Here is a 12,463-nt window from a genome sequence, read left to right as displayed (position 1 = left end):
ACATTTAAAGATGGCTGTGCTTACCTCTACACATTAAAACCTAAAGTTCACAGTTAAATGGTGTAACAATGAATTAGAATTTAATTTGTATAAATTTACAGAGATGTTTATATTTAATCTTTCAAATTTTACGAATAGATTCAAGTAGTAATTAATGAAGCCATGAGTTGTTTAAATGGTTAAAAACCAGTGCAAGACTAACAGTCTGGGGTATGCAGCCTGAATCATTTAATTGGAAATACCCTGAGTAGCCAGTGCCATTTCGTTAATTGGGTAAAAGGCCAGGTGCCCAAGACCCTCGGTGCTCCAGGAGAGCAATTGTTTTTGTCACCCCTTTTCTTCCTGGCATGCCTTGAACATAGGGGACAGTAATAATTATTGTTACCATTTGTGAAGGCTTACTATGTGCCAGGAAATGCAGTATGCTCTTTGCACGCATTAACTGATAAATATTTGCTGAGAGCAGAGACAGTGAATGAATCAATGGACAAGGCTTCCGGAGTCTAATATAGAAAAGCCTCCCTACTCAGCTAATTAAGTGGGCTTGGAGATCTATGGGAATTTCATTCTTTTTTCTTCGTGAGTGGATTTTGACAATATCTTTAACATCTGTTGATATCAAATATTTAAATTTTGTTGATAATGTTAAAAAGTGTTCTTTTCTGAAGTGTTTGATATTTAATGATGTTTTAATGACTTTGCAATATGCTATAATTCAAGTGGAGATCTTGGCAGTTTCTCTTTGGTCCCCTATCTGGACATTAAGCATAATTTGTAATAACTTTATAAGATAAATTCACTCAAGAACTATTTAAAAAATCCCCTTTCAATCTAATATAATTATCATCTGGAGAACATATTAAATGATTTGTAATTTTCTGATGATTAAACTTCTTTAAAGTATTGATGATCTCACTTATTAGAGTGAATTTTCTACTTATAAAATATTATTCATAACACTCAGAATTAAATCTTATTTCTTTTATTATAAAAACTGTTCTGAATAAATCAACCCATTATAATTACTTTATATACTCAACCTGGTTAAACAAAAATGGCAAACTATTATATATTTTATAGCACATATGACTATAAGTTTTACTAATGTAGCATATAAATTATCCAAAAGACAATGAAGGGCATGCTATGAAAATACCCTCATTTATAGCTCATGTTTCTGGTCACAGATAACTTAAACACATTCACAGAGAAACACACAAGCATATGTCTGCTGATTCTGTGGGATTTTAAAATCTAGCTTCTGTGTTGGCTTCTCTAGATTTCCGAGTTCTTCAAAACAGGAACTATGCCTTTTGAATGTCATAATTAGTGGTTTGGAGAGCACATACTAAATGAATACTATTTTGATACTTTTTTAATATAGAAGAATAATGTTTATGAAATTCTTTAAGGATTTGGTTTCTCAGGCTTTTGTAACATATTTAGCTGACTTATTTAGTCTTGATAAGTCAGCTGAATATCACTTCTTCGTAAAATAAAGACTTCATATATTCTAAGTAAATGTTTCTTTAAAGGGTATGGACTTTTTGTTAACTACTGAACAAACGTGTTGCTAAACATACGTTATGTTGGCCGTCTTTGTAAAAGTAACATTCAGCTGTATGTCTTGAAATATTGACAGTATCTGTTATATGAGAAATACCCTGTGAAAACACTTATACTCTATCATTAAATTCCTTTAAAATTCTTATTTTTCTTTTGGAAAATGCCTAAAAGGATCACATGGTCGAATAAAAACATGATTTCATTAAGGGAGTATGGACAATTTTTGTTTATGTTTTTAACAGAGCATCTGCAATAGAGCCACAAGAATATTTAAAGCATATTTAACTGCATGCTAAGCTGAGTTTCTTTATGTGTCCCCAATTACTAAGATTTCTACTAATCTAGAGATCACTTATAACACTGCAACTTAAATTTCACAACACTGAAAAGGCATTTTGTTTCAGAAGCTTCTAGCAGAGCATAACATCACTCTGAGGGTTTGGGATGGGTATTTCGAGGCTAACTTTAAGGAATCTTTGTGTGTGTGTATGTTTAACATGCAGCACCTGTTCTTCCCGGAGCCTATCAGCAAAGCCATTCCCAAGGCTATGGCTACATGCACCAGACCAGTGTGTCATCCATGAGATCAATGCAGCATTCACCAAATCTAGTAAGTGTCCATTTGATACGTTCCTCCTTATCTGGTCTTCCCATTTCCCCTCAAGCATGTAAATACATGTGGAATAGAGTTGAATTGAATATTGGGTATTTTCATTTAAAGATAAATGATGATGTGTTGCCATTTATACAACTCTTTTGAAGGAAGCAAAAAACTTACAGAGGTAAACTGTTGAGAAAGGAAGGCATTAATAAGCATTACATAAAACAATAAAACATACAAAGAATCTACCAGTACAGTATCCTAGTTGTTACTTCATGATTGGTACTAGCCGATTATGATCTTTACTCATGCCTTAGGAGCATGGGTATTTGATGGTTGTATTTACAAGTTCATCTTAATCAAAATGAACACAAAAGCCTAAATTATGTGGCCAAAATATATCTTCAAATCCCCCATTGGAAATCTTGAAGAACCGGTTCATATATTCAGTGTAAAACTTGGAAGAAGTGTTCAACATTTGCTAGTTATACTTGGCTTCTACAAGCCCTCAACATAGTCTCTTGGTCTTTGCCTCAACACCTAGAAAACTCTTCTACACTGTCCAGTAACTTGAATCGCTCTAAAATTCTTTGGGTCCCAGCCATGTCCTCAGTCTGTGAATGTACTTGATTTTGAGATTGTCTGATGTTAATGTTAGCTAAATGCTTAGCCTTAAACAAAAACAAATATAGGAAAACTCATTATAATCATAATATAATAAGTACAATTGAGTATGTACCTTAGCATTCAGGACACTTATATGCTAAATTTCTCTCACAGTGATACAGAAACCTATATAGTGAGTATGTTATGAGTTTTTTCTTTCATTTGTTTTACATAGTTTTAAGAGGAAATGAACATTTTTAACATCAACTTAAGAAAAGTACATTGCCAGGAGAGATTTGGACTTCTCTGACATATGACGAGTTTTGTTCTCTGAAGAATATGAAATCACATATTATCTAAGGCTTCTGGGGTTATCTGAAGGTGGGGGGAACTTGGCTTTATTATTTCAAAGCCTACTTTTTGATGGGCTAGCTGTCGTATTTAGTGACTTTTCTATCCCTGTTCCAAAATATTAAGCTATTTGCTAGACTAGTAAACTTGAGATCAGCACAATGAGATGCTAGGTTTACAGATTTCCAGAGATACATGTGTTTGAAAACATTCCTAATAGTTACTTTATGTGTGGGTCGGTGTGTTGTGATTGGAATTTGTGGCTGTAGCTATTTCGACATTCATCGTATAATCCCTTCTTCCTTTCTCAGAGGACCTACCGAGCCATGTACGATTACAGTGCCCAGGATGAAGACGAGGTCTCCTTTAGAGACGGCGACTACATTGTCAACGTGCAGCCCATTGACGATGGCTGGATGTACGGCACAGTGCAGAGAACAGGGAGAACAGGAATGCTCCCAGCGAATTACATTGAGTTTGTTAATTAATTATTTCTCCCTGCCCTTTGAGCTTTATTCTAATGTATCCCAAACCTAATCTTTTTAAAAGATAGAAGATACTTTTAAGACAACTTGGCCATTATTTTACAATGATGTATCCTTCCTTTGACAATTAGACACACAGGTACCAGGAAGAAGGAATGACCTCTGGGCTGAAAACAGCAGCATTTTCAGTAATTCCTACAAACAAAAATCATTGTGTCTGGATACCTGGTGCTGCTAATTGTGTTCATGGTTTCCTTTGATTGGCTATTGAACCCTTCTGGGAAATGTATTTTTGTAGACTTTAATAGAGAAGTTGATTGTCCCTTAAACGTAGCGTGTGTTTGAAACTTCTTAGCTGTCACTTTGGAATCACCCCAAGCCAATTCTCTTAACTCTGTAATGCAGCCAATAATTTCAAACCCATTTTGCTTTTGAGTCATGAGGCAATTTCCAATATTAGTGAAAATTGCCCAATATAATAAGTGTAAACAGTGGCAGAAGGACAGTCTGGTTAAAATTATATTGACTGGTGGCCTTAGGGATCTAGAAACTTTTAAACAGAGAAATTTCTTGTTCCCTAGGCTGACTGGGATCTATTTATTTCTCATTTGTACCAAGGCATGTCCTACTCTCTATTTATATTCTATGGACCCAAGTCTATGCTCAGTTCCACAGAATGTCAGGACCAAATAACTTCACAGCTACTCTGCAAAGGGCAAATTATAATGTCATTGATATAATTTCCCTAGTAGCATTTACCCTGTTGCATGTCATGTAGATTCAAGCTTCTGTAACATAGGCAGCTGCACTGCGTGTTCCTATTATTGAAGCAAAAAGGGTGACTGATACCTAAAAGCCCTTTCTTCCTCTAGTCGCCAGCTCATCAGAAAAACATACTTTGAAAAGATGCTTGAGATTTTCCTGCTGCATCGCACTCTAGTTTTGAAGGATTTACATCTTAGGAAATAACATGTATACTCTAGTAAACAAGCGATTTAGGTGTTCCATTGAACAGCTTTGATTAACTTAATGCCACCATTGATTTCAAAGTGAAGAAAATGTAACAGAAGCCAGTGAAGCAATGGAAGCTGGAGTGTGACTGGAAAAATACTCAGCAAACAAAGTTACCAATTCCATACAGAGATGATCTGGTGTCTTCTTTTGGAAAATGGTATTCAAATTCTGGAATGGAAATCTAGCCACCAAAACTGGTTAATCAAAGACGTCCTTTTCCATTTTTTTTGCTTTTATTTTCTAAATCATTTTTAAGGGAATGAAACAGGAATGTCATCAGAGATTTTTCAGTACAGGCCCAAGAGCCTGTTCTCTAAGAAAGAAATTGTTGCCATGTTTTGATTTTCAAATAAGTGACTTTGCAGGCTTTTGCTAGCCCTTGCTGGTGGGTCTTGAAATTTCATCCAGAGTCTGCAGTCCAGGTCACCAAGCCACTGGCACCCATCGGCAACCCTGTGTTTTTCTGATTGTGCCCTTTACTGTGACCTGCAACAGGGTAGCATTCACTTAGGGTCTGACTTCACAGTTATGATAAAACCGAAAAAGCAAAATTGCAAAAAAGTACTAAAATGTATGGGTCTTGGGGATATCTGCCTTTAATGTTATATTCAAGGAAATTAACAAAACATCCTGTAAAACATCTTTTAAGGAAACGTTTACTAGTCCAAAGGCCAAAGCTAATTTATTTCCACTTTAGAAAGTTAGCACATGCTTTTGAAAATCTGTGATTTCATTTTATTAGGCTAAAAGAGTAAATAAGCTTTATCACACTGAAGCTGCATCTATATGTCACTGACATAAAGTTGAAAAAATAAATGCAGGCAAATAACTGGAGACTTCTTTTAAGGGGGTTTGGCTGGTTTTCTCTCACTGAAATGGCCAGTCGTGATTAAAGTGATAAAACCCCATATCTGTTTTGGTACATTGTACACAAACCTACAAAAATAAACTGAACTTGCAATATTTTTGCAAAAAAATCTGTCATTAAAACTGAGGATAAAATACCTGCTCAATTTTATTTTACTAAGTATATATTTACATTTCACCCAGGCAGGCCATTTTCTTTTGTGATTATAAGAAAGAGTAGTTGTTGATTAAATTTTCAGACTAAATATAGGACAGGTACAATTTTGGATAAATAGCATAGGAACCGCAATGAAAACTGACTTGAAATAATGCTTGTAATCAGGAAAGTAATTTCATCCACCAATTTCAAAACCAGATTCACTGAGCATAAAAGTCAATACATATTTGAGGAATAAGTCTCCTAAAATTTTAAGCTTCACATAATAATGTTTGCATAGCAAAATATTTCTGCTTCAAGCCTTTAGGAATTAAGATCTGATCAGAATTTAACTAAAGGGTAGTTGTTTTACAATGAAGACTAAAACTGAACAAGATGTTGCATGCTTTTCAGGCCATAATTTGGCAGTTGTTAATAAAGCTTGTCAGGATGTTAAGCATCTCAGGAGAAATATTGGAAAAATATGTGTATAAAACCAAAGTGCTATTTTTAAAAGCATCATTTAAAAAAAAATGACATGCCTGAACAACTTTTCCACTTTCCACGTGCTTCCCTCCCACCTTCGATTTGGCAACAGGTATCTCGTGCATGAAGCTGACAGCTAAAGAAGATTTTAAAAATTGAGTTAAAGATGACTGTGTAAATGTCCAAGCACAGAGAGCATGCACCTGACTTTCTAAAGTTTGATGTGTTCTCAAGCCTGACAGAAGCACAAGGAACAGTTTGATACACTTTTAAAAGGTTCTGAAAACAAAGCTGTATAGGGATCCTCTCTCTCTTGAGCAAAGTATAGCAACAGAATATATTGCTTTTGTTGTAAGCTTTTGTAGTACATGTTTTTACTAATAATTCTTGTTCTCTAGAAAGCTTTCTATTTCTAACCTATGGCAAAATGAATCCTTCATGTCTTCTTGTTATTGTTTACACACTTGCAGTGTAGCCCAGTTTGAAATATTTATTTGGTTATCAACTGCCCATGGAGGAGGCTCTTGATGATCCCAGGTCTCCTCGACCTCCATACACCACACAGGCATTTGTAAGCACAGTTTCCACAAGCACCTTGTAGGAATATGGATAAGATTAGACCAGCCCCTCTCTGTCCACTGGGTTTATTTCTTGAAGAAGATGCAGATCTGGTTTTTCCAATGTGCCACAGTCTTTCCTTATCCTCTCCACGCTGAGCTTGACAGCACTCTGGGAATGAGGAACAAGACTTTTTCTAAAAAGATAGTGGAAGTTCAAGGGATGTACCTCGTTTTCAGGTTCATCCATCTCCAGTGGAATGTTTTCAATAAAAGATGAAAAAAATGTGTGTGATCTTTAATAACACATCCCTATAGAAAGTGGATAAAAGATATACCAAAACTGTAATACAGATATATACAAATATAGGTGCCTTTTTGATTACTCTTGTTTGTCTAGTATGGTCTTGGAAAGAAAACCAAGCAAGCAAGTTGCTGCCTATTCTATAGTAATATTTTATTACACATGATTGATATTTTTGTGGTAGGGAAGTGGGATGCTCCTCAGATATTAAAGGTGTTAGCTGATTGTATTTTATCTCTAAAGATTTAGAACTTTAGAAAATGCTGACTTCTTCCATCTATTTCTGAAAGGTTCTTTGTGGATTTATATAGAGTTGAGCTATATAAACATTAACTTTAGATTTGGGATTTAAAATGCCTATTGTAAGATAGAATAATTGTGAGGCTGGATTCACTACACAAGATGAACTTCACTTCATAAATTAATTATACCTTAGCGATTTGCTTCTGATAATCTAAAAGTGGCTAGATTGTGGTTGTTTTGGTTAAGGTGATATGGAGGTGGGAGAGCTTTTAGTTAAGTAAGAAGCTATGTAAACTAACAAGGATGCTAAAATAAAAGTCTCTGAAGTATTCCATGCCTTTTGGACCCTTTCCTCGCAACTAGCTGTCAACTATTGATCAAAAAAGTCAAGGCATTGTATGTTGCTTCTGTGGTTATTATTCTGTGATGCTTAGACTACTTGAACCCATAAACTTGGAAGAATCTTTGAGCAAATTTTCTCAGTTGTCTGTATGACTTCAGTATATTCCTGGGAATGCCATAGGATTTTTTGTGCTCGATACATGGTATCCAGTTTGCATAGTATCACTTCTTTGTAATCCAGTTGCTGTTAAGAATGATGTACTTTAAAGGAAAAGAGAAAACTGCATCACAGTCCCATTCTCCAGTGTCCATGCAATGAATTGCTGAGCATTTAGGAAGCAGCACCAAGTCTATTACAGGCATGATGTGAAACTTGATGTTTGACCTGTGATCAAAATTGAACCATTGTACAGTTTGGCTTCTATTTGCTTCAAAATATGTAGAATTGTGGTTGATGATTAATTTGCGAGACTAACTTTGAGAGTGTAACAGTTTTGAAGAAAACATTGAATGTTTTCCAAATGAAGGGGCTTCACGGAATGTTACAATGTTACTAATATAATTTGGCTTTTGTTATGCAAATTGTTAACACCAGCTATTAAAATATATTTTAGTAGAAATGCTTTAATTCATATTTTTTTCCTCTACACTGTGAATCTTTAAGCCTTGGTGGACTAGAGCAACATCGTGCTGCCCAAAGGACTAACCTATGCAAACTAGTTCACATTTTAGTGGATGTCGCAGTTAATGTGTAATAAGACATTATTTCCCCTGCATAATGTACAACAGCATTGAAATGACACATTAAGCCTACCATCACATTGTATAGTACAGTCACTTACAAACCCTTCAAGGCTACCCTAATCATTAATATTTGTTTAAAAGCAAATCACCGATTTATCTATTGAAACTACTTGAGTGACGGCAAACCAGGAATGACAGATGGCTGTGTCAGCAATGGCTTTAATGTGTTCCCTGCAAGTGGTCTCCTATGATAGAACTGCGTTCTCAAATGCACTCTCTTCAGGGTCTTAATATTCTGTGTTTTCTCTCTGTATTTGTAAAACATTATAACACATTAATTTCCTATCTCTACACATTTGGTTTGCTTAAATAAATGCAGGATATAAAAAAAATGGTTCACTTCTTGGCTCTCACCGTGGTTTCTTGGAGCATGGGTTGTTAGATGCAAGCAATGCACCCTAATACCCCGGGTCTGAGATTTAACATGACAACTCACATCAAATCGCATCAGAGGTGTGTGCTGCCTTCAGTGCATTTACATTGGTGAATCAGTCAAGATATTTTCCTCCCCCAAATAAACTTAGTTGTAAGTGATAACAATATTATGCTTCTCCAAGCTCAGTATCTTTCTGATTTTATATCAAAGTACTGCAACAATGCATCATTGTAGTTAATTTATTTCAAGAATAAATTCCTCATATGTCCTCAATAGTACAATTCTAATTTTCTTCTATTCATAAGATGAAAGAAATGGTTTGGAGCATAGAATAGAAAGTGCACAAATTGAGTACATAAAATGGGAAGCAACTGATTTCTCAGCTAAGAAAGGCTCATTTATCACAGAACACAATTGCTTTTCTCCCCCCCTACGCTTCCCATAATTGAAAAAGTGAGTCCCTATTTTTCACTCTCATATAAATCTATGCGATTTGGATGCTAGTCTTATTGTATTATTTTGTAAAACTTTCTCTTTGGCTCATAATCCTTCCTAATTGTAAATTGATAAACTTTGCGGATGACATCTGCTCATAGAATAAACACTTCTTCCAAATATTGGATTTTCTGTTTTTCATATTCCAGAAGTATGAAATGAATATTTTAATAGTATTATGAATCAAGCACACTGTATTTGAAATCACAAGACAGCACAGTTATTTATTTGAAGAATTCACTACCTTTTTTCCCTCTGAGACTTTTTTTTTTCCATTCGATTATAAATTTACTCTTTGTAACCCAGGCCACAGAGGAAATGAATACCTTAGATTTTTTTTTTCTGACAAAAAATAATTTAGCTTTTAAATAGACTGTGCTTATAATTTTATTATCTTAAACATTTGTGAGGTTTTACAGGTAACTATGACATGCGCACCAAACAACTTTTCTACCAAAATAAGTTTCTACAGAAATATATAATAAACTAAAAAGTATGTAAAAGGGGAATTTTTTTTTCTTCATATAATCTGCTTTGATATGGTTTGGCTGTGTTCCCACCCAAAATCTCATCTTGAATTGTAATCCCTATAATCTCCATAATCCACACGTGTCAAAGGAGAGACCAGGTGGAGGTAATTGAATCACAGGGTCGGTTTCCCCTATGCTGTGCTCGTGATAGTGAGTTCTCACGAGATCTCATGGTTTACTAAGTGTTTGGTAGTTCCTCCTCTGTTTATTCTCCTTTCTGCCACCTTGTGAAGAAAGCGCCTTGCTTTCCCTTCGCCTTCCACCATGATTGTAAGTTTCCTGAGGCCTCCCCAGCCATTCTGAATCGTGAGTCAATTAAGCCTCTTTCCTTTTTAATTACCCAATCTCAGGCAGCTCTTTATTGTAGTGTGAAAATGGGCTAATATATGCTTCTCCTACACAGAGGGATTGAATATGAGTTTTGTTGTGGCAGAAAACTGGATATGGTCCAGTTGTGAACTTTAGCTCCTTTCTGTCATTCTAAGCAAAATTCTCAGGCCTTTGTCTATTATATTTGTATTTGGCGGCTGCAGAGTTCTGACAAAAAAAAGCAGAATGAGAAAATGGATTCAAAAGGTGAAAAGTCAATGTTAGAACCAAGAGTCTAGTTGCTGATTTTGTGTTTATGTTGTGGCATTTTAATCTTTGTAGCTTCCCCTGCCCCCCACCCCCTAGTTCCTTTTCTGTTTTGAGCAGCAAACATGAAAGGGAATAGTAAACTAAAATAGAGAAATGGACAACATCTAAACTCCTGTTATTCTACCTGAGGAAAGAGGAAACTTTTCTGCATCCCAAATTGAGTCATCAGATCACTCTTGAAGGGAACTAGTTTCTGATTCTTAACACAAGACAGTCACACTTCTTGCCTTTTTTTCCAGAGGGCTACTGTCCAAGGCTATGTGGCCCCAACTAACTTTTTCATTAATTTTTGTGGATAACCATGCTCTGTCCTACATGCTCTCACTTCCCTGGTCCCAGCTGATTGGAATGAGGTGACTCTGCAGGGCTACACAAGGACTTTGCCTAACAGAGATGGTGGTGGCTGAACCTGCTCAGATCCTCCTGAAGAGGCCTGAGTTCAAGAGGGAAAGCAAGTTGGCTCTCAGGTTGTATGATTAAAAAACGTAGAGAAAGAAGTCAGGAGGAAGCCTAAGCTGTGAGTAAGCAGAAAGTATAAGTAAAAGAACTCATGAAATGGGGGAAAAGATACTTAGCATAGACAGAGTAAAGTAGGTGGCTGGCAGTGGAGGAGTCACAGGGCCGCGGGAGAAACCGATTCTTGTTAATGGTGGTCCCCTTACGAGGGAACATCAGCTCCTGCTGCCCAAGGAGTACCCGGGAGAAACCGATTCTTGTTAATGGTGGTCCCCTTACGAGGGAACATCAGCTCCTGCTGCCCAAGGAGTACCCACTCTCCATCCCAGGCATGCAAAGCTCGCCCACCCAGGAGGCCACCTCCTCTGCTGTCCTGTGTGCCCTTAGGGCCCCCAACAAGGCCAAATCCTACGTTCCTTTCCACACTTGTACATAAGGTTTCCTGGAGGTGCCTTTGAAAGGCTTTCTATGGCTTATAAGCAATCAGAGACTTAGACTAACAAAGCAGCCATATACATCCATTAGCACAAATTATAGGGTTATTATTTACTTATACATTTTTGGGACAGTGTATTGCTCTGTTGCCCAAGCTGGAGTGCAGTGATACAATTATGGCTCACTACAGCCTTGATCTCCCAGGCTCCTGAGTGGCTGGGACTACAAGCACACACCACTGTGCCTAGCTAATCTTTTTTTATTTTTTGTAGAGATGGGGTCTCACTATGTTGCCAGAGCTGTTCTTGAACTCCTGGGCTCAAGCGATCCTCCTGCCATAGCCTCTCAAATTGTTGAGGTTACAGGCATGCTTCACCATTCCTGGCTTCATAGTTTTCATATCTGACAAAGTAAAAAAATAACATTTTGACAAGGAACAAATTTTATGGATAAGCAGGAGAGTTGCACAATGTACCCCCCCCCACAAACAAACCACTATATAGAAAATGTGATTGAAATGCCGATTACATTATGTTAAAATGTCACAGAGTTGTTTTAAATTTTACTGTTTTGCTTTATGATATGTTATTTATATATCCTATCTAAAATCACTTTAGTAGTTAGAAGTTGTTTCCCCGGGCCCTGGGAAGGGCATCAATAACTAATATCAAATGAATTTCACTTTTACTAGGTACATATGTACAAAGGAAGGATTTGGGGCTTTAGACAATGTTCACACTCATATTTGAATGTTTGGCAAAGAAGAAGGGGATAGCAGAGACCACCTTAGAGAGTGTCATGGCTCTGATGATAAAAGCGGAGTTGTTTTAGCAGAGCTTTATTCAGAAGTACTTAATTCTTCCAGGCTTACTCAGTGACGGCTCTTGATGAAAACAGAAGAAACAGTAATTGTAATTTATTCATTCGACATATAATTATTCAGTGTTTGCTTGATTCAAGGCACAGAACACAGGCACTTTCTTCATAAAGCTTTCATACTAGTAGGGAAAGACTGACATCAAACGACTAATTATATACTTATACAATTAATTACTTAATTACAGTTTAAGAGATGTCATGAAAGGGAAGCCTAGTGTGCCCCGAGTCCTTGTAGCTGGGACCCACGATCTGTGGACTCAGGAGGGAGGGCCTGGAAGAGTTCTTTGAGGA

General features: G+C 36.5%; 1 protein-coding gene across 10 annotated transcripts in view; it reads left to right on the top strand.

Annotated features, from left to right (window-relative positions):
• Window positions 1-8,701, top strand: part of NEBL (nebulette) — a 180,079-nt gene extending 171,378 nt beyond the window's left edge. For 8 of the 10 annotated variants that reach the window (XM_063781457.1, XM_063781456.1, XM_063781459.1 and 5 more), the window contains 2 exons: window positions 2,070-2,176; window positions 3,436-3,938. In XM_063781457.1, the coding sequence (XP_063637527.1) occupies window positions 2,070-2,176; window positions 3,436-3,612 (284 nt within the window). In that variant the 3' untranslated portion in view covers window positions 3,613-3,938. Of the gene's footprint in view, window positions 1-2,069; window positions 2,177-3,435 lie in introns of all 10 variants that reach the window. The other 2 variants (XM_001154532.8, XM_009458048.5) reach the window with 1 other exon arrangement.
• Window positions 8,702-12,463: the final 3,762 nt, after the last annotated feature.

Source organism: Pan troglodytes, chromosome 8, assembly GCF_028858775.2.
Source record: "Pan troglodytes isolate AG18354 chromosome 8, NHGRI_mPanTro3-v2.0_pri, whole genome shotgun sequence".
Classification (NCBI taxonomy): domain Eukaryota; kingdom Metazoa; phylum Chordata; class Mammalia; order Primates; family Hominidae; genus Pan; species Pan troglodytes.
The sequence above is the reverse complement of the archived record's forward strand: the minus strand, read 5'-3'. Positions and strand labels throughout refer to the sequence as shown.